General features: G+C 39.6%; 1 protein-coding gene across 1 annotated transcript in view; it reads right to left on the bottom strand.

Annotated features, from left to right (window-relative positions):
- The window catches only part of FMN1 (formin 1), a 236,738-nt gene extending 217,792 nt beyond the window's left edge, over positions 1-18,946 (bottom strand). The window contains exons 1-2 of the mRNA XM_036017210.1: positions 16,501-18,946; positions 14,736-14,853 (exon numbers count right to left, since the gene is read on the bottom strand). Of these exons, the coding sequence (XP_035873103.1) occupies positions 14,736-14,853; positions 16,501-17,898 (1,516 nt within the window). The 5' untranslated portion in view covers positions 17,899-18,946. The remainder of the gene's footprint in view (positions 1-14,735; positions 14,854-16,500) is intronic.
- Positions 18,947-23,549: the final 4,603 nt, after the last annotated feature.

The raw sequence follows: 23,549 nt of genomic DNA, 5'->3' as shown, positions 1-23,549 counted from the left end.
TATCTACTGATTTTCATTAACTCTAATTTCAGTATCATGAATAAAGATTTTTCAGCCCTGGCTGGCATAGCTCAGTGGATTGAGCACAGGCTGGGAACCAAAGTGTCCCAGGTTTGATTCCCAACCAGGGTACGTTCCTGCGTTGCAGGCCATGACCCCCAGCAACCACACATTGATGTTTCTCTCTCTCTTTCTCCCTCCCTCCCTCCCTTCCCTCTCTAAAAATAAATAAATAAAATCTTTAAAAAAAAAAGATTTTTCAGTGTATTTGTTCACAAGAAAATAGATCCTTGATTGTCCCTATAATCTACCCTCTGGACCACTACAGGAACTCCAAACTGGTCTTCCTACTTCCCCAAGAAGCCACTCGCCTCACTCCCAGATCTGTAATCATCCTCCCTACCTCTTTAGCAGTCTTACAAAATCCATATGTGGTCCCATTATTCCCTGGCCTAAAACCTTCCAGTGGCTTCCTAGCACTGTCTGTACCCCATGGTCCTCATCACAGCAGGCCATGTAATTTCTCTCCCCCAAAGAGTGCCCTTCTCCAAGCCAACAGGCATTAACAGCCCTTGCATACCATTTCCCTTGTCCCTTATCAATCATAATACACTACTTGCAATTCTTCACACAAGCCATACTGTCTTTACTCTGCATGTTTGGTCTACCTTTCTTCCACCTGAGTTACCCAGTCTACTGTTTCCCAAGCCTGCTCCGGAGGCCTGTCCTGTTTCCTCTCGACAGAACTGACTGGACTCCCCTTTGTGTTCTACTGCAAGCCACACATTCTTCAATAAGAGCATTAGAATGTGTTATTGCACTTACAAGCATATTGTTTACCTCTCTCCCACCCTACTCTCTACCACCTTCCTACTCTCTACCACCTACCTTCACCCCCCACAACAAAAACAACAACAACAAAAACCCAAACAGAACCATGAGCTACTTGAGTGCAAGGATCTTATTTACCTTTGTATTCCAAACACCTATCACACAATACAGATGCTCAGTAAATATTTGTTAATGGAATAGACAAATATATTATTATATTATTTGTAATAATAGAATAATAATATCAATAAATTAGACACTAATAATGTGTTAGATATCACTAAATAAGAGTTAGATATGATCTAGGAGCATCAGTAACTCTGATGTCATGGCTACTTACTGCCACTTCTAAGATTACAAAACAAGGTAGAATGTGTGTTCTAAGTCAAGGGAAATTCCCTAGGAGTCCAACCTAGCCCTGCCATGCAGCTCAGCACACAATAGCCGCTGTTCTTCCCCAAAGTTCACTTCTACTCATCTTGGTTGGTGGTATACTGAAGGGGTCTTAACATTCAGGGAAAAATAAACACAGTAACACAGGGCAGATCTGAAAACCATTTGGCTGTTTTTCCTATTGTAACAAATCTAGTGCTCTACTGTGCAGTCATGGCCTATGTTGCTACTTAAAGTATAGAAGATGTCTCCATAATTTCCTTTAGTTTTCACCAAATTCATTCTTTTTGGCTAAGACTTTTTCTTATTTAAACTGACCAGAAAAGTTAGTAAATCAAATCTAGCATTTTATCATGACAAAATAGGATTATCTCAAAAATGAAGAGATGGTTCTACACTAATAAATCTCAAATATAATCACTAGATAATCAGGTCAAAGAAAACCACATGAATCACACAGTCATTTTAATAAATACACCCCCACTACATTACATTCAAATCATTCTTTGTGATGCCAACACTTAGTAACCCTGGTGTATAAAAATGTTCATTAAGTTGATAAAAGGTTACGGATCAAAAATCTCTGACCAACATGCTTAACTGAAAAACATTAGAAGGAAGCCTATAAAATAAAAAATAACACAAGAATGTCTATGATTCACTACTTTTCCAGCTTTGTTTTAGAGGTCCTGGGCAGTAGAAAAGGATTAGTAAAAAGATAGGTAACAATTTGTGTTTTATTTTCTAATGTTAAAAACCTGATCAAAAATGGGCAAAGGATGTGAATACACAAAACATAACTCCAAAGAAGACACACAAGTGGCCAATAAGCACATGAAAAGATGCTCAACATCACTCATCAGTAGGGAAATGAAAGTCAAAAGCACAATGAAATACTACTATCAAGCAAACCAGCAAAAAGAAAAACACCAGAAAATAACAAGTGGTGGCAAGGGTGTGGAGGAATTGGAACCTGTGTGCAGTGAGAATATAAAATGGCACAGACATTATGGAAAACAGCATGGAGTTTCCTCAAAAATTAAAAATAAAAAATAGAGTTACCATAAGATCTACCCACCCCACTTAAAAGCAGGGTCTCATGGTGTACATATTTGTAAACCTATGTTCATAGCTGCATCATTCATAATAATCAAAAAGTGGAAGCAACCAAAGTGTGCACTGACACTTGAACAGATAAATAAATATATATGTACAACTGAATAGTATTCAGCCTTATAAAGGAGACTGACACACGAATAAGTCTTGAGGATATTATGCTGGGTGAAATGAGCCAGTCAAATACTGTACAATTCCACTTACAGTGGTGGACCCTTACCCACGGTTTTGCTTTCCATGGTTTCAGTTACCCATGGTCAACCAAGGTCTGAAAACATAAAATAAAAAACTCCAGAAATAAACAATTCGTAACTTCTAAATTGCATGCCGTTCTGAGCAGTGTGATGAAATGTCATGGCAGCCAGCTCCATCCCCTCCAGGGCGTGAATCATTCCTTCATCCAGCACATTCACCTGATACAGTATCACAGCACCTGTGTTTGAGTAACCCTTATTCTACTTAACAATGGCCCCAAAGTCCCTCAAAACCTTTTTACTAAAGCATATTGTTGTAATTGTTCTATTTTATTATTAGCTATTGTTAATCTCTTACTGTGCCTAATTTATAATAAACTGTATCACAGATACATAAGTATAAGAAAAACCATAGCATATATACAGTTCAGCACCAGCCCCAAGTTCAGGCATCCACTGAGGGTCTTGAAACATATCTCCCACAGGTAAAGGGGGACCTAAAGGATATGTGGTACCTAAAGTAGCCAAATGCAAAGAAACAGAAAGTATTTAATAGAATGGTAGTTGCCAGAGTCTGGGGGAAGGGAAGAAGTGGGGAGTTGTTTCATGGGTATCGTTTGTGTAACTTCCCAGGCTAAGAGACCACAGCAAGAAGCTGACAACATCAAAAAAAAAAAAAAAAAAGAAGCTGACAACATCATTCTGTCGAGAGTTTATTAAGGGAATTTACCTCCCAGGCACATCTTGAGAGACAAGACTACATGGCTATCTCCCATGCTGTATAGCAGGTGCTAACCAATTCTATAGAACTGGGAAGGATGGACCTTACATGCTTGCCCCTGGAAGGGCAAGGGCCTGTCTAGAAACCAGCATGCCTGAGGCAGAAGGGAGGGTCATGCAGGCAGTCTCTGAGAGGATTTACAGGAAGCAGTCTCTGTTCTGGCCAGGATCTAGCTGGTCAGTCCTGAGAAGTCACCCCATGGAATAGTCTGTCCTCCACAGGTATACTTTCAGTTTTACAAGAACAAAAAGTTCTGGACACTGTACAACAGAATACACTTAACAGTACTAGACTGTACTAAAAAATAGCTACCACCTATTCATCTATTATGTAAACCATTATGTACAACATATACAACATGTTAATACATGCTTTTGAGTGAAGTGATAAGAATTTTAATTGTGCCATGGCTGGTGTGGCTCAGTGGGTTGAGCATCAGCCTGCAAACTAAAAGATCACCGGTTCGATTCTCGGTGGGGACACATGCCTGGATTGTGGACCAGGTACCCAGGTTGGGGGTGTGCAACAGCGGGCCAATTGATGTGTTTCTCAGCGTGTTGCTGTTTCTCTCTTTTTCTTTACCTTTCCTTCTCTCTAAAAGTAAATAAATAAAATCTTTAAAAAATTTTAATAGTTAAGTTGGCAAATTTTTGTTATGTAAATTTTACTACAATTAAAAAAAAAACAGGAATTGTTATGATCTATCTACTCCCCCCCAAAATCCAAAGCTCTCAACTGAAAAACTAGTAGAACTAATGAGTATAAAGTCAGAATTAGAAACATGAAAATCAATCACTTTGTTATACCAATAAGGCCAATTAAAAACCATTAAACCAATTAAAATAGGAAATGAATCCCATTTATAATAAAATACACAGAAATTAATTTAAGTGTGTAAGAAAACTGTACAGCTCTATAGAAGAGCGTAAAAGAAATCCTGAATAGTAGAGAAATAACTTATGCTGCTGGATGGGAAGATTCTATATTAGCAGCTCCTTCATGTTGATCTACAATTTAATATAATTCTAATGGGATCAGATCTTGAGAAACTAACTTTCAAGTTCATGTATAAGAGTTTATGTGCACAGCGACCAAAGCAACATTTAAAAGAAAAAAAAAAGAATTGAAATGATTTCAATGACCAGATATTTGAATAACTTTAAAATGACATTAATTGCAAAGACATGTAATTACCACTAGGTCTAGCTGAACACCTCAACAAAGATACTGAAGGATCTAGAAACAGATCAGCACATAGAAAGGCATTTTATACATAACAGTTGGCACTCCATATCTGAAGAGTAAGAATGATCTATATTTATTAAATAGATTTGGGACAAGTAGTTCTCTGGGGAAAACAAACTAATAGCAGTTTATATTATTTTGATTTTACAATGTGCTGGGCACTGTACTAAGATCTCTAAATGCATTATTTCATTGAATACTGAAAACAAAGAGTTTCCTTATTTTTCAAAACAAAAAGCAAATAAGGGACATAAGGCATAAATAGGTGATTAGCTTGCCCAGTAACTTGCCCAATAACGGTGGACTTGTCTTCAGTAACTGCTGAAGACTAGTAGATTCCATAGGCAAGCTCCCTAATCATTATAGAACACTGCCACCCTTAATACACACACACAAAAACAAATTCTAGGTTGAAAAAGAATATAAACATGTATGTGTGTGTTTTAGCTAAAATATACATATTGTTAAAATTTAGGTTAGGAAAGACTTCCTTAAACCAACAACAAATCCAGAAAAGATATGACTACATAAAATACAAAATTTCCATATAATGAAAGACAGCAGGAGGTAAAAGACATAGCAAGCTGGAGTCTAAGATTATAATATATACAACAGAAGAGTAATTTCCTTAATATATAAAAAGCGTATTCAAATCAACAAGAATAAAGACTAATGACTCCATTTACAAAAATGCAAAGAACACCAGCAAGCAAGTCACAAAAGAAGATAAAATGAACAAAATTGCCAACTATGCCAGTATCAGAGAAATACAAATTTAAGCAAGTGTATGAAATTGTTAACCATTAGACTGGCATAAATTAAATGAATATTGGTGAAATGTAAGTAATGGACATTTTTATTTTAGTTTAGAATTAATTGGTTCAATATTTTGAGAGGGCAATTGTGCAGTATCTACCAGTGGTTAAAATCTGCAAGGACTGTAACACAGTTCTGCTTCTATCCTATCAAAGTATTTACAAGTATGAACAAAATAGATGTGCAATGATTTAATCAAAGCATTGTTTGCAACAGTAAAAGATTCTAAGTGATTAAAAAATCCATCAAGGGATAGATCAAGATACAGTTACTATTTTATTGACCACTATGCAGCCATTTAGAAAATGAGATAGAATGAGAATGTTCTGTATGTATTGACATGGAAAGAGCTCCTTATTAAAAAAAAAAAGAAAAGAAAAGAAACCCAAAAACTGTGTGGTACCTAGTTTGCAAGATCCAAAGTTGAATACAAGGTCAATATCAGAGAGAGAGACTAATTTTTCTATTTAACAAAATAGTCAGAAAATAGAACTTTAAAAAACATGCGCAATTGCATCAAAAACCATAGAATACTTAAAAATTTAAATTTAAAGGAAATTGTGTAAAACCTGTACAAAGAAAATTATACAACACTAAGAAAATGAGAAAAGACTACATTCAAATAAGTATTTTATTTATGGAAACATACACTATGTTCATGTAATTAAAAATTCAGTAATTAAAGTTATTGATGCAATAAAAATAACAATATCAAAATCGATAAAAAGGAATTCTAAAATTATGTAGAAATACAAAGAGCTGAGAATAACCAAGGTAAGAGGACACTCGGGTAGATTTTTTACCATGGAGTTATAGTTATTAACAGAGTTAAAATCTTACAAGATTAGATAAGCCTAGAAAACCATGGAATACAATAGACAGTTTCACAGGAGGGAACTTGGGTTTTATAGTAAATAATTCTAGGATATTCTGATATGGAGAAAACAAATGATGTCACCTCAACTCATACACAATAACTAATGCCCAGAACATTGTAGGTCTATATGCAAATGAAGAGCACCAATGCCTTTTTAATATAATTTAAGAGAATATTTTCATGACTTAGTTGGGAAAAGATTAGTTGAAAAAGGCTCAAAATGCCCTAACCATAAGGTCAAGATTGATTACAGTAAAAGTGAGAATTTCTGTTCATCAAAAGGCACCATTAAGAGAAAAGACAACCCACAGAGTGGGAGAAAATACTTCCAACTCAATTAACCAAGGAGTTTATATAGAGCATAGAAGAATTTCCCTTCCAAATAAAAATAGACAACCTATTAAAATTGGACAAGTGACTTGAACAGGCTCTTCTCAAAAGAGGATATCCCACTTCCAATAAATGTGTGAAAAAGGGTTTGATCAGGAAAACACCATTAAAACCAGAATGGCTTGAATTAGAAAGACCAAGCACACTGAATGTTGACAAAGATGCAGAACAACTGGAACTGTGATGTGCTGGTGGTGGGAACATAAACTGATAGATCACTTTGGAAAACTGTTTCCTATTATCTACTGACATAGAATAATGACATACACTAAGACCAGCTATTCCACATCCATAATGTGCAAACCAGATGCATTTTTATTTGCTTAAGTGAGCCTTGATAGCATTTAAAATACCATCAAAACTCTTCTTTTAATTTTATGAGCCAGCATGAAATGATCTACTTAATCTCTGAGGACATGTCTTGGGGGGCCAGTGTAGACTCATACCATCTCACTTATTATTCAGATTGACTCACCCAGCTCCCATTTTTTAAATAACTAACGTAATTCTTAAATACTACCATTCCTATGTGCTGTCTTTGAGAGATCTTTAAATGTCAGTGTAGTGGCTTAAAAAAGTCCATCATTTTCCAACTGCTCCCAACTTGGAACTGTTGTCTTCTCTTCAAATGATAATTTCAGCTCTTCGATTAATTATATGTATCATTCAGTAAGTAATAACCTCTCTGGCCCTCATCTGTAAAATAAATAGGATGAACTAAATGATTCCTAAGACGTTTGGGGCTCTAATTTTTTTTTAATTATGAAATCTGGAACTGTACCATATTAATCTCTTGCTTCTACTCCCCTGAGCCAAAGACTTCTACTAATGTTTTCTACAACATGTGATTCCTGAGTTGCCAGTCCATATTTTGGTTCCTTCCAAAGCCTGCTTCCAATCAAGCTTTAGCTCCCATCTGTGTTGAGGAAGTCAATCTCCTCCCCATGACTCCCAGCTACACAGTAAGTGGAAGCCCAACACATTCACTTCCCCCTTTGTTTGCCGGTACACCCTCTTTCTACAGCCACAAAAATGCAAGCGTTACCTGGTCTTTAGTCTGTACAGCTTCTAGTGTGTGCGCTATCATTATCACTCCATGCAAGTGAGGGTGACATATCACAAAGGCTGTAAACACACAATGCACAAACCCATTGCCCAGACTGAGAAAGAAGACACTTAGGATAATCTGTCTAGCCACAAGACATTAAAGGAAAATCCATTCATAGCTAATGCAGCCTGTTAGCTAGGGATGGAGAAAATTTTTAAAGTATAGGAGGCCAGTAGAATATTTCAAAATATTTATAGCTCTTCCTGGCTGGTGAGGCAAGGATGTCTGACTCACTAGGAAGGGTGGCCAATAGCTGTATCACTTTATAACCAAGGAACCCAAATTAGAAACAAACCAGAAAGTAGGCAGATCTCTGCTAAGTTGAGGGATGAGTTATTTCTCTACCTGATCCCAAAACACTCTAAATAAGGATGTTCCTGAGCTGCTCCTAGGTTCTGGGTGGTGTGAGTAGGCCCTAGGAGATGCCACATGCATTGACAGCTTGCTCCCTCCAATGACCATGATGCCCCTGCTAGGTCCCCTTTCCCATGGTGTCACTCTCAGAAGGGCAGTCTACCTGCCATACATACCTTGGCTCCAGGCCTGCACCTAGGTGCAGAGAGTGGAGAGAAGAGCTTTCCCAGGTACACACTGGAAGAGAAACCAAATGTGCACAGTTCATCTTGTTTCAGAAAACATGAGTGCTTTTCATTGTACTTTTTCCTCCCTCATTTCATGGGTAATTAAGTCACTGCCAGTTCCTCAAATGGTACCATTTTAATTTCACAAACATTAACTTCATTAGGGGGTAGAGGGTCTGAAATATATGCTAAATTAACCACAGCGTCTTCTTCCATAGCTTTCTATCATCATTTGGTTTTTAAAGTTGTAACAGAATATTAAGAATCACTAGCCAGAGCTGGCTTTCCTGAGTCACAATATTCTTAAGAATGCATTTGACTTTCAAGAAAATAAATCACAAGATATAACTTCATTAACTGTATTTAATTTTTTAAAATAGCATGTTTGAAAATAGATTTATTTAAAAGTAAAGATATATACATTTCACTGAAAATCATAAAAGAAAATTTGAATAGTTTAATAAGCTATGTTTGTAGGTGGAAATATTAAGCATTTTAAAGATCTCAATTTTCATACCTCCCCTCACATTAATTTAAAAATTAATGTAACTCCAATAAAAATCCCAAGGGATATTTTTGAAACTTAACCAAATAAACTAAAATGTTCTCCAAAAATAAGTATGAGAAAGGCCAAAACATTTTCAGAAAGGATGCATGATAACTTGGACAGATTCTGAGATGCATCATCATGCTGCAAAAAAGGCGCCAACATGTCAGAGAGAACAGAAAGCCTGAAACAGCCCCAAATTTAGCACACAGAGAATTAATTATTCCAGAAGCCTGTTGTAAAATTAACTTAGGAAAAAAGTTGTCTTAGATCCCTACCTAAGGCTATGCACCAAAATTAATTTTTGATAGGAAGTGGAAGGAAGGAAAGGAGAAAGGAAGAGGTAGAAAGAAATCATTTAAGAAATTTGAAGACATAGGTGATTTCTGAACACAAGAAGTCTTTCTTAAGCCAAAAGAAAAGTTAAACAAAATGATATGACTACATAAATGTGTAAAACTTATATGCCCCAGAAATTGCAAATAAAATTAAAAGCAAATGATAAAGAGGAAAAAATATTTCAGTGTTCTAAAATGCTGAACTTTGTCTAAAGATATTCAGTATGAAAAAACAAGTTTGGCACTTAATTGTCATGCAACAAAAACTTAAAAAGGCATATACCCTTATATTTAACAATTCCACTAAATTTATCCTAACATAGTTAAAAATAAAAACATTCACAAAAGTATTTATAGCTTTATTATTTCCATTATCATGCTACTTATATTAACTGGAAAAAATTATAATCATTGTTACAATGTAGCAAAAGTCATTAAAAATAGTCAAGTTTTCAAATAAAAAAAGTCTGCATAGTGTGATCAAATAAAATTTTAAATCTTACATTTACGTTGGTCTATCATAATGCAAAATGTTGGCAATGGTTTCTCTATGGAACACAATCACAGAAAGTTTCTTTTGCTTTGTGATATTTTCAAAATATTGTTTTATTTTGCTATATACAAAAAAACATTAAAAACTTATGGCAGATTTGCTGCATCAGCAAACAAAGCCTCTACATTAAGAAGTGCATATCCACAGAGCAAGTCTCTGAATGAGAGCCATTAGATTTTCTATGAACTGACTGGAATAGAAAACACAATGCTCCCACAGGATGGCAAAAAAACAGGAGTCTTTCTTCATGCCATTGTATAGAGCCCTGTGTGGTGAGGGGTAATGAGCTGCCAATCCTTTTCCATGCAGGCTGAGGGGTGCGAGAACCTTCTGTCACCTGGAGTCTGTTGGCTGTGTACCTGTGCTGGGTATCTTCTATCTGACTTTTGAGATCTACTCTCCCAGTTTAAGCACCCTATTCTGGCCTACCTTTTCTAGCTTGAAGCATGGCATAAAGTGGCTTCCAGTCCTCTGACTTCTCCTTGGGTTTGGCCAATGGAGCGAATGGTGGGATGGTGAGAGACCACTGACCACAGAACAGAATAGGGTCAGGGTACCTATACACCTCCACCCCAGTCCATCCCAGGAGGTCACTGCAGCCCTCCACTGAAGGCCCCTGCTCCTGCTGGGCTCCTGGTAGGCCGTGCTTTCCATATGACTCAGCCTCCCTCTGAAGTTCTGAGTCTCCCAATAGCTTCTCTGACCCTCGCCCCTGTGGGAATAGCACTGTAAAAACCTCTCGCCATTACCAATCCCGGACTACTGCTTCATTCCTACTGCTTTTCCTAAACCCTGCCCACACCTTTGTAAACAGTCTCTAATAAACTCTCAGTCAAATCACCCAGTTTGAATGTTACCTGATCCCTAACAGGACCCTGTCTGATACAGTAATATCTGCAATTAAAGGAAAATAAGGCTAAGTGCATTTATACTTCACAAAAGGAAAAACGTGACCCAAGGTGGTTTAGAAATATTTTTCACTCAAGTTTGAGATGAAAAGTTTAACCCTATGTTAACTCTGCGATTCAATGATTCTCTGATACCAACACTTTCTAGCTTTTTGTTTTAAAGACTTTAAAGAGTAAGTTATTACCCCTTATATAAACTCAGTACCTACAGGACAGTGTATTAGAAGAGGGATAGAACACTGACTATCTATTTCTCATGAGACAAACTGCTTTTGCCATCAATTTAAAGGTAGACATTTTGCTCTTGTACTGTTCACAGAACACCTTTTCACTTTGTTGTGAATGGGTTTTTCTTAGCCCTGAGCTTCACAAACTAATCCAGTTCACGGCACCCAGGTATTTCTGGTCTGCTCTACAGGAAAGTGGCAAGGACTCACATGTATTGATTAACCATTTAAGGGTGTGAGGAGTCCACTAAAAATTTTCTTCTGCAAAAGCAAGACCATCCATAAGCTTGTTTCAACAGCAAGCTCCTGTACTCAGAGGGGAAAAGACAATTCTGAGAAGATCATGGGGTCTGTCACCCAGATGGTCTCTAGTGCAATTCCAAGGAAAAGGTGAGGGGTGGATTCTCTTTTCACTCAAAAGTGCAGTAAGGCATTCCAAACACAAGGCAGACTTGCACTGGTAATAATGTAAGAAAGCAGAGCACAAGAGACAGGAGTAAGTGGTTCTCACTCATATGAGCACAGACATCCAGGCACAGCAGTGAGTTCACACCAGGGCCTTTTTGAATAGTGGAGGTGAACCCCAGCACCTGTGACAGTCCCTGACTGACAGCTCTGGCAGGTTCTGGTGCTTCTCTCAATTGGCACATCAACAAGGCTCCAAGAGCTCAGAGATTGGCAGCAGAACCTCCCTGGATGGTGGGCACGGTGTCATCGCAGTGGCATCAGAGGCTTTAGTGGGAGCCAAAGGCTTTAGCTGCCAAGGTAGTCACAGTGTCAGCAGCTACAGATGATGCTGATGGCTTTGGAAATGGCAAAAGAGAGCATCCTTGGCAATGGCACCAGCAACAGTGGCTACCTACCCTCATCTGGCTGAGGATTCAAGAAGCAGTAGCTTAAGGGGATAGCTTCTCTGATATCAGCTCTTTTCTTTTTATCCTGAACAAAGGTGAGTTTATAGTATTAGGTGATATCTTAAGCCCTGAGGAAAAAAGATCATTGAATGATAAACTCTGAATAGAGGGAAATCCAAGCAGCAGCAAGTCCGAAGTGGCCTAGGGCAGCATAAGGACAGTGTGACACTCACGAAGAAAAACACCATCTCTTTTCCATCTCTGCCAAGAAGTAGGCTTAGATGTCAACAGCTCAGAATTGCTATTGCACAACTGAAATATGAATGCTAGAGTCTTCACCTCCTATTCCACTAATTTAATGAATAATACACCCTGAGAAAGATAAAAGCACTGAAGGTATAAAAGCATAAGACTTCAAATACCTTGAAATATTTTGTATTGAATTTTTCTGTCTCTGTGATTCCTACAGAGTGGCAAATTTTGTGTGCTTCCCTAAGGCAGGAAAACCAGTAAAAATATCACAGAACGTGCTGTTATAAACCAAATGCTTCTAAGTTTCCAGTTTTCTCAACAACAGAGTTTAAGACAAAAACAAGGAAAATGTTAATGTCCTCAAGATTTGCAATAAATGACAACACTAGTAGGATATGGTAGCATTGAGTAATGGGCCAAAAAACAAGTTTCCTTAGGCATAAGGTATCTTACTCTTCTTTGATACCCCCTCCCCCGCCCCACCAAAGCCAAAGTGTATCCACAGAGTAATGAACACCAACAAGGCTCTGAAGAAACTGAGCACCAGACATAGGAGCACAGTAATTAAGCCATAGTACTGCCACTCATGGGAACTGGCCAGGAACCTAGATGACTAGATGAGGACTGGCCAGGGATCGGCCTGCCACTCTCTCTGCCACACGCTGCCATCAGAGCCCACCTAGAATTATCATTATTCTCCTCTTCCTCTCCCATTTCCCCATCTCACCCCAAACCTTAGAGATCTCTGAGAACACATTTCATTATATTAAAGAAAAAACAAACAAACAAATGAGAAAGCCACAGATGAGGTAAATTACAGTGCTCCTCTGAGCTTCTGGAAATGGAAGAGGACAGAAGTGATGACTAGAAGTATAAACGTGCCCAAAATATTACTGCCATGTATATCTTTCTCTATGCAGCAAGTTACAAGGAAGATTGCCCAGATATACTAGTACGGATGAAACTAAGATCACCAATACGAGAACTCATAGGGTTCTGGTTTTTCACTAAAAGCAAACTTCAACACTTTTAATGTTCAAAATGGGCCAGATAATGAGAAAAATTATTTGGTAAGTGGTTCAATATTGCAATAAAAAGCATTCCAATTCTGGAAATTCAAACACAAGTGAGAAGACTGGAACAGCTATATTCATATTCACTAAGGATATGATAGTTTTCATTCTATAAGTCAAGCACTGCAGGAAAAAAAATGCTATGAAGCAGTTGACATCTTGAGGTAGTCAGACGTGTGCAACTGTGCAAATGGAGGCCAAAAACAATCAGGCTGCCAACTCGAGATTCACTTGTGTTCTCAATCACTGAAGTAATTTTATGATACTGCAGAAAACCCATATATTACTAAATCAACAAAACCTCAATCCACTTATGTCTATCCAGGAGTAGAAATGGAAGAAGAACTTTTCTATAACCAGGTAAACTGACCTTAATATGCATACATACCTAAGACAACCAGCAAAACCCTGGGTTGGCCAAAAAGTCCACTTAGTTGTTTTCCATAAAAGAAGAGACACATTTTTCATTTTCACCAATAAGTTTATTGATTTGGTGGGTAGAGGCCAGGGGTGCTGCTAAACATCTTCCAATGCATAAGACAGCCCCACAGCAAAAGAATTATTTGGCCAAAATGTCAATAGTATCAAGAAACTTTGCAAATCACTTTTGACACATTCAGTCAGTCACATCACCTTCTCCATACACTGCACAAATCTTTTTTTTTTGCATTTCAGTTGTACTTCTACCTTTCTTGAAGTAATTAAGTATAACATGCCAAAATGTTGCCTACTTCCTTCCATCTTCAGTATTAAAATGGCTGGATGAAGTCACCAATTTTGATGGTTTTTTTAAAAATTCATGCTGATATGACAGCTGTCACAATACAATCTAACAAAATTATTTCAAATGAAATTAAAGAGAACTAAGCACTACTAGAGACATCATATAGAAGAAAACTAAATTAATTTTTTTGGCCAACCTAATGCAAGCCTATACAGGTAATCTCCAAATAGCAGGATAACAGAAGTTTCATTCCAGACATACACAGACAAACATATATGCAAGTAAGATATACTATCCTTTCATTCTTCATTTCTTTTTAAAATTTCATGTGAACCTTTCACTTAACAGAGTAAAAATATCTACATTCCCACGCCATTTAAATATTCAAGCAAAGCTCCTGGGAAGGTTTCCAGAGAGTTAGGTTCCTTTAAAAATGGCCATGCATTAAATAAAGCTTTGTCCGACAAAGGTAAAAGAGTAACTGATATGGTATCTGTATGTTCACTCTGCACAAGGTTCCTGTAGCTCAAAAGCATTACTCAAAGACAAACAACAAATCAGATTACAGCTCTGAAGAGTCCTACTCTGCCTCTTCCAGCAACCCTGCCAGCTCACACATTAGAGAGGGCCAACCACCTGCTTCCTGAGGAATTTGCAATCTACCTTCTCCATCAGTTCCCCAAAGGGTCTCCTACTTTACACACGTGCCCCCCTTCATTCATTCCACTGCATTCACCTTTCATCTAGAAGAGATTCTTTAATGATAAGTGTGCAAGGGTTCATTTTAAAGGCACAACCAAAAAGAAAAGCCTTCAGTATTACACTTTATAATGAAACAAAAACTAATTTTGAGAGTCTCCTGAATTAGAACTAAAAGCCGTAGCAGCAACAGATCCATGCTGGATACCTGGCCCGTTTTCTCATTACCTGCTTCAGTGTACTTCAGTCCCACTTTTTCTTCTGTGTCCTTTGTCTTTGGGGGTGGCCAGACAGCTTGGAGTCTGCCAGGAGTCCTGTCGTCCTGCTCAGTGGGGCTGTGGTCAGGCTGTTTAAAAAGTGGGCAGAGAAAAGAAGTTACATGAAATAGGGCAAAAGTCAATTTTTCCCCCAAAACAAATATGCTCACTCTAAAATTAACAAAAATTAGTATTAATGGCCAGTTGTGCATTGTGCTCAACGATCCTTTCCCAGAAATGCGAAGTGACCAGTGGAAGTGAAAATTAAAAACAACTCAAGGCCATAGGAGTGTAATTAATGTACAGCATGGTAACTATAGTTCAATAATATTTTTTTCAGTTTGAAAGTTATTAATAAAGTAAATTTTAAATGTCCTCATCACAAGAAAAAAAAATTTGTAATTCTGTACAGGGATAGAAGGTAAAGAGCCTTACTGTGGTAATTATTTTGCAATACATCCAAATGTCGAATCATGCCACACACCTGACACTAATACAGTGTTGTGTGTGGATTATACTTCAATAAAAAAACCCTCAAGGCCAAGTATTACACAAACCTTGATAGATGATTTTTATCATGTAACTATTTAAAAACTCACAAATACACTCTGAGCTGAAGATTCAGATAGAAATGTACTACAATCAGGTACATTTACAGGTATGTTTACAAGCGTATCCCAAACAAGTCCAGGATTCTTTATGGTATAATGACTACTTGTGCATTTTCCATGAACATTAGCTGTAGGCCAAGACACTTCTCTGAGCACTCCACACTGCTATTTCAATTCTCGTTTTCTTTCCTATTAAAATAATAATAGTGAAATGGCTTTCGAATTCAAGCTATTTGTATCAGTTGATTTTTAGAACTATGCAAGTGTTGTGCTTAGCTTTTAACTACAATTCAAAATAATTTTTCAAAGGCTTTAAAATTTTTAGCATTTTAACTGGTTAAATATATAAAAGGGAATAATTGTATTCTGAGTTGACACAAACCAAGAAATTCTACTCTTTTGTCCTTAGGAACCTTTAAAATCTACCGGACAGGTAGTCTCTATAATTACTGAATTAATTTGAATAACAGCTTTTATTAGTTAGATAGTTACCATACACGAACTTCATTTAAGCTTCACAACCACCATATAAAATGAGAGTTATTTGTGTATTTTCTTCCTGAGGAGATTGAGGCTCAGAGATAATCAAGGTCACCCCAACAGTAAGCGGCATTATTAGAATTTAAATTCAGGTCTCATTATAAATCCAGTGCTCAATCAGAATGCCTTGTAACCAACAGGGAACATTTAAATTACATCACAAACAAGTATTCCATCCGCCAAATAGTAGGCGTACGTACAAAGGAGAAATACTTTTCACCGAGGTATATAATTAAGTGGTGAGGAAATCTGGGCTATGTTTCCAGAATGCATCACATCCTCATGCTGCTTAGTTTTTGTGAGAACATTTACTGTTAATGTTTAAACTTGGACTGATAGGTCTCCTCTCCTGTCAGCACATATTTACGTATATCTCTCTTATAACAATCCATAAAAACATAAGGAAGAAAGAAAACACTTCTGTCCCACTCCATACTCCTTACAAGGGCAACTTCAATATAATCATCTTTCACCTAAAAGACAGTCATTAACAATAGGTGATGGGATTTGCTTTGACAGGAAACCTCAGAAGAAATACAGCAGCAGCACATTTTATGACAAAACGCAAAACCCAATTCTACATACACTTTTGGAATCTGAAGGGCCGTCCGCCGGTCTTGACTTGGACCGTTCAAACACAGCTCTTAGTGACTCCTTCTCATGCCTCATCTTGCGCTTGAGAGCTTCAAGCTCAGAGGTATCAGCTGTGGTCCCCTTTTTGGGGGGCCGGATGAACAGGGCCTTAAAGGCCTCCAGGGCGGTTTCTGGTGGCTTTGGCTTGACCTCTCCACCCTGGGTTGGGGCTTCCCCGGGGCTGCTCTGGCTCTCCTGGGCAGCACTGCAGCCCATCTCTTCTGCCCGGGGTGGCTCAGGGTCTTCTGCCTTCAGTTCTGCTCTGGGCATGTCAATGCTGAGTAGCTGGGAGAGCTGCTCCAGGAGAGTGGGTGTGGCCTTCAGATCACTTGTTTTCTCCCCAGTCTTCTTCACTGTCTGTGGCACTGTCTGTACTAATGACTTGTGAACAGGCTGGGTCAATTTGAGCAAAGCCAAGTCCCCATCCTTTGGTTTAATTTCTGTGATGGTCTCCCCACCTTCAGCTGGAGCCCCCTTTTTTAGCACACGAAGCCCACTAAAAAAAGCTGGAAGCTGGAATGACCTCTCTCCGGGGACTTCTTTTTTAGGAGGGGTGTTCTCGGTGACACCAGCACTTAAGCTCTGGTCCGTTATCACAGATAGAACTTGGGAGCCTTCTTCTCCCGCTTGTACCTGGTCGGGGCTGTGCTCCGTTTGAGGACCACCATCACCAGGTTCTGGCGTGCCACATTTCTCAGGGGGAGTCCCTTGAGGATCTTCTGCACCCAGCTCTGCGTCATCCCTTTCCCTAGTGGCAATATTTTCCCTACAATCTCCTGGCTTTTCTTTGGGCTTCTCAGATGGCTTAGATAAAATAATACCAGGGGACTTTGGGCCACTGGTGTTGCTTTCCTCTTCTGGCTCCTGCTCACCATCATCAGAGTCAGAATCACTGGTGGTGTCAGAATCACTGGTGGTGTTCACGAGGATCCCACGAACCACAAGGACATTACTTGTGCTCAAAGCAGTGAGTGGAAGAAGCTCTTGACCAGGGAGAGAAATCCCTGCCTCTGCTTTCCTCTGACTTCCCTCTGACTCCATCTCTGTCTCCACCCTCGCAGGCTCCCCTTCATTTCTGAGGTCAGGTGGTCCCGGAGCCTCTGCCTCCTGCTGATCCGAGCCGTGGCTGGCATCATCCCTCCGAGAGGAGGGATCCACCACTACACTGTGGAATGCTTTCAGCACCACAACTTCTTCTTCAGGCTTCACAGGTTCCAATTTACTTGTAAACCCAAACAGGGATTTCATGGAGAACTTGCTCAGGATCGACTGAGCCATGTCAGGTCCAGCTTCAGATTTGTCTGGTTCCGAGACATCACTGCCATTCACAGAGTTATCACCGTCCTCCATGTCTCGGAGCAATGCCCTCAGTGGAAGTTCTGACTTGTGTTACCTTCCCCTGCTCTCAATGTATCCACTCCATCAGCTCTTCACTTACAGGACAGAGAGCAACAGGAGCCAGGCGGCCAGACTCCCCGGCCGCAGAGCCAGCACTCTGTCTCCTTCAGGTCAGTCACCACGGTGCTCTCCTTCCGGTCTGTGCGACGAGGGTGCGCCCAGGGCAGCTGCAAAAAGTCCGAGGAGCTTTGTGCCCCGAGGCAGCGAGGCTGCGCACCTTACTACACACAGACTCCAGACGCTGCTCCTCTGGGACTTCCGCATTTATTCCCGTGGACAAAAGGCTTTTTGTCGTAAGGAAAGTCAGCCCGTCCCAGTCATCCCAGCCCAGGACTTTACCACAGCTCCGCCCCAGTGCCTGTCTTTCTCCTAGTTGCTTTCAACTTTCTCATTGGTGAGCAAGTGAGGCTCCAGAAGTGCTGAGCCGGCAAGCCGATCCTGACAGCCCTCCACCACCCCCGGAGCAGCCCAGGAAATTCAAAAGTGAATCAGCAGAAAATGACTGAAATACTTCTTAAGGGCCCTGCTTTGCCATCTAACTTACGGTCAGAAGCCTGGGTCATCCAGGCCAAAAAAAAAAACCCACAAAAAAACTAGCAGAACACACAGATCAACAGACACTCACAAAGCCCAAAGCAAAGAAATTAAAGTACAGAAAGAAATAGATGATCTCAAAATGCCTGGAAGGCAAAAGCAGCTAACTTACTGCCCTTGAATTTTTTTTTTTTAAGTGCTTTCTTCCGCTTCCCTGCAGGTTTCATCTGGAATGCAGATTTTAGTTGTGGGACCAGAGAAGGAAAACCAACAGGACTGGTTTCAGATTACTGCTGTTTTAGCTCTGCCCTGATGTCTCAGTGCTACGCAAACAGGTACTTCGCCAAGCACGCCCACCACGCCTGTATCCACCAGCCTTAGGGCGGCAGAGTAAACAGCCCCAGCCCAGCAGGAGTGATTACCCTGCACGCTCCCTGCCAACCTCGGGCTTCTTCAGCAGCTCTGACTTCCTGGCTTTTTTAGGAATCCTGAAAGCCAAAGGGCACCTCTCTCTGCTTCAGTGATCTAACCAACTAAATGTAACCTGGCAATGGTACAAGGTAACACACAACCTGCCTTGTTAGGCAAGGTAATTCATCAAAGGTCCCTAAAGAGCCACATTCCCCTAAGGGACAAAATATCTGAAAGGTCTCTATCAGTTGGGTCTCTATCACAGACCCAATTTGCCTAAAACAAAAAACGGGACAGACAAATCAGCCACCCAGCATCAGCTCAAAGTAGTTCCCAGTACTCTGTTTATATGCTGGGAACCTGGCAACTGAGGTGGTGGAAAAATTGCAGTCCTGTTTCCCAGCTGTCTGGTTGCCTCTTGGGACAGCTTCCTGTTGTACCTGAGGGTCTCAGTGTTTCTCTTTCAAATCCTGTCCAGTTGGCAGGCATTCAGTGAGCACCTGGGCACTGTGCTGGGTGAGGAAAGTCAAACGGGCTTAATAGTTATTAGGATTTAATAGTAACCAGGGCTTAATAGTAATCACTGGCTCTCTTTGAGCACTACTGTGAGAAGATTGACCCCAATGTTAAATACAAAAGGCAATTTATTCAGCAAAACAGAAGTTGTTGCCACAAGCAAAAAGACAGCCTTACCTTCTCTGTAGCAGAGAATAGCTGCGGGTCCCACACTGAAAACTTGTAACATGTTTCCCAATAAATATTAATGCTGAGAAATTCTGATTGCAATAACACATTTCTAGCAATGTATCCAAAAGGACCCCTCGTACAAAAAAAGGGTTCATAATATAATATATTCCATCAATCCCTATGAGAAAGTGAAGACAGTACTCCCTAATCCCTGGTTTGACCTTGTGCCTAAATAGATACTTTCCTGTTGGCTGCTGATCCTAGAATATGTTGGAACTACCAACTATGGCACACAGGATCAAAAAAGGGAACCACACATGCAGAATATTCATTGGTGCCACTTAACTCTCAGAACAAGCTTCCTGTCTAGAGAAAATGTGCATTGATAAAATCTGACTTCCGCTTCTTCAAGCCTGAGGAAAGAAGGAATCATCACACCAGCTCATTCATAAGATCAGTCTTCTGTGATAATATACCAGTGAGGGGAGGAGACATGCATATATTTGGTGTTTTCTTTCTCAAACTGAGAAAGCTCCATTTTCTCAGACATACCTAATTACTGATTTCCAGAATATATTTCAAGAACCCTCAGGAGATTTGGGCAACATGGGACATAAACTGGAAAGACTTCTTGGCCCTTCTACACTACAATATGGAGCAGAATTATAAAGTCTCAGGATCCTCTCAATAACCACGATGCCAATACATCATGGAAAGTGAGACAAGTCTTGGGTCTCAGGAGATGATTTGATTCTAGCACCTCAAGGTGGGTAAGTTATTTTTAGGTTCACTTTAAAAGTGAAGCAACCATGGCCAAGAGAACATAACTGGCCCAGGTTGCACAGCTAATGAGCGGAGAATGGTAATGGTATCTAACATTTATTAGGTGTTTACTATGTGCCAAGCACTGTTCTATATTAACTGATTGATACACATAACTATGAGGTTGAGATTATTCTTTTCCTATTTAGTAGGAAGCACAGCCAAACAAAGTGATTCCCCAGGTTCACAGCATTGGTGAGTGGTAAAGTTAGAACTTGAATCCAGGCAGTAAGACTCCAAAATCCACACTCCTAACCACTCTTCGAAAACCTTGACTTCTGCCTCCTGCCAAAATCAGATGACACACACACCTGAGCCAAGAAGTATGAAGATGTGTCAGCCTACGAGGTTGGTGGTCTCAGCCGGACATGTGATATACTCCACTCTCTGAGATGCCACAGAAGACTGACCTCACAAAAAACTTAATGAGAATGAGCATTCTTTTTTTAAAAAAAAAAAAAAGATTTCATTGATTTATTTTTTAGACAGGGGAAGGGAGGGAGAAAGAGAAACATCGATGTGTGGTTCCCTTTCACATGCCCCCTACTGGGGACCTGGCCCACAGCCCAGGCATGTGCCCTGACTGGGAATGGAACCTGTAACCTTTTGCTTCGCAGACTGGTACTCAGTCCACTGAGCCACAACATCCAGGTTAAGAATGACCATTCTTTTCCTTTGTTGTAATTTAGGAAAAAATCTAGAGGGGCTGCTTAGAAAAATTAAGCAACATTTCCTAGTGGGCTTTTCTATTGCTCACAGTCAACATATAGAGTTCTCTGGACTCAAACACAGAAAGCTTTCCAGCCTGTCCGTGTAGCTACCCTTTATTCACAAGTGGGCTCCTATCACAATGATGTATTCACTCAACAATCATTATTAAGCACCAACTGTGTATAAAGCTCCAGGGATATAAAGATGAAAAAACTCCAGCCCTCCAAGAGCTTCATGAAATGTGTAGCTTAGTAGGGGAAAGCAGCCAAGAAAGAGGTGACTCTATTCACAGGCTATAACCAAGTACTTCAAATTCCAGACCCAGTCTGAACAACAATAGGTGGACCTAAAACAATTTGGAATGAAAGCAAGCAGTGACCCCCTCAGTATGAAGATGAGTAAGAAGGAACAGCAAGGTAGTTCAAACAGGCCTTTGAACACTGACACTCTTTCTGGTTCTCATGACCATCAAAAATACTACTATTTCTGGTCATTTAAGGAATTAAAACATGTTTCAGTCTATAATATTCAAATAAACTACCTACAAATTTGATCTCAGTTGCCTTGAAAAGTGGTTCTATTTAATGCTGTAATATTTGTGGGGTGGGGAGAGAGTACCATATTTTGCCATGTATAATGTGCACCCACATTTTTGTACATTATACACAGGATTATTATACCCATAGTATGTAATCATTATACCCTTCTATAATATGCACCCTTATTTTTCCCCTCACAAATTTGGGCAAAAAGTGTTCACTGTACATGGCAAAATATGGTAGTCACTTTTCTTAGATGTAAATAACATCTCATTGTCTTATTCTGTTACTAAGCACCTACTACCCAAAACAAGGATATCTAAGACTGTCACCTGTACATTACCTGATTTTCTTTTGTTCTAATCTCAAGCTCTCTAATAGTTACACTTGAGCAGAAGACCAAATAAAAAATTATCTGCCTCAGACAGCTAAGTTCAAACAGGCATGAAAAATAATTAGGTAGCATTTGACCCACATGGTGTTCTTTGTAATTATTTCTTAAAGACACCATCAGCACCAGCTACTTGAAAATGGAACGTAGTATCTATTTGGGTGGAGAGTTTACTACCAGTGAATTTTCTGTTTCTCCTGTCCATCTCACTACCCTCTCAGGTTGAGGCTGCAGCCAATGGTACCTCATGGCAATAAGAACATCAGTCCAACAAAGAGATACCTGGTAAATTAAGTCTAAGAAAAAGTGACTCCAACAAAAAGACACATCACCTCATGGGAGCACTAGAACCTAGCTCCTTGACTCTCAGAAGAGCTCAGAAGTTTTAATCAGCATTAAAAACTTTAAAAAAAATCAATTTGCAGAAGTTGGAAGATGCCTAAAAGGAAAACTTCCTAGAACCACTTCCCCTTACTCTGTGTGGCCTTCCACCATATTGTTCAGCTTAGATAATTCCCTCCCACATTCTCGAAAGACCCCAGAAAGGCAAGGGGAAAAGTAAAGCAAATGAGATTACACTTCAGAGTCAGGTTACTTAATTCCCATGTTATCCAATTTATTCAAGGTCTGGGCCTGATCTGAATGACTGCTTGCTTCCACCTTCCTAAGGTGCTTCAACTAAGTTCATGTGATGATTGCTTGAGACAGCAAGTGGAAAGTGGAGTTAAAATTAGTAAGAGTAAGTAAAAGTGTAGAATTTATTTCTGTGAAAAATGAAAGTTTAGAGCAAAAGACTGGGAAAAGTAAGTAAACTATGAACAAAGGTATGAGTGGGGTAATGGGTAGAGATGGGTTTGGGGGGTTCAGGAAGAGTGTTTTAACTTATTCAAATGAAGTTGAGATCTAAGGAAACTATGACATCACCAGTACTCCAAAAGGCATTTAAATGAATGAGGTGCGTAGGTTATGGAAGAATGTGGGTAGAATCGAATTGTTGGGAGGCTGAATGGGAAACTTCAGAAATATTAGAAATCAATGAGCTCAACCCTCTTATTTTAAAGAGGAAGGTGTCTCAAGTCAAGAGAAGCTGAATAACCGGCACCAGTTCACACTGTGCAAGCACAGCAGCAAGGTCGAGATGGGTGTCCTAACTTCCACTCACCCCACCTCACACCCCTCCTGCTGCCTTGGCACTGATCTTACCTTCTTCCTGAACAGCATCCTCTTTATGCTCATTTTCCACATCTTCAAAACAGAGTTATGAAGCCAAATAAAAGACAAAGCCAGAAACCTCCCTAGGCTGCCCCTTCTTTAGTTTTGTAACAGGTGCCCTGCCTTGCCGGTGGGGCTTGCCCCTGCCAGCTAACACAACGCTTAATACAGCCCTTCTGCACCGGCCTATCAGAAGCCAGCAATGTTTCTACTAATTGGTTAAAAAAGAAAACAGGCTGCACTTGCCTACTGCAAAAACAGGTCTCTGTGATTAAGGCCTCCTTCTCCTGAGCAGT

Source organism: Phyllostomus discolor, chromosome 1 (genome assembly GCF_004126475.2).
Source record: "Phyllostomus discolor isolate MPI-MPIP mPhyDis1 chromosome 1, mPhyDis1.pri.v3, whole genome shotgun sequence".
Classification (NCBI taxonomy): Eukaryota; Metazoa; Chordata; class Mammalia; order Chiroptera; family Phyllostomidae; genus Phyllostomus; species Phyllostomus discolor.
Note: the sequence above shows the minus strand (reverse complement) of the source record. Positions and strands in the feature narration are given on the sequence as shown.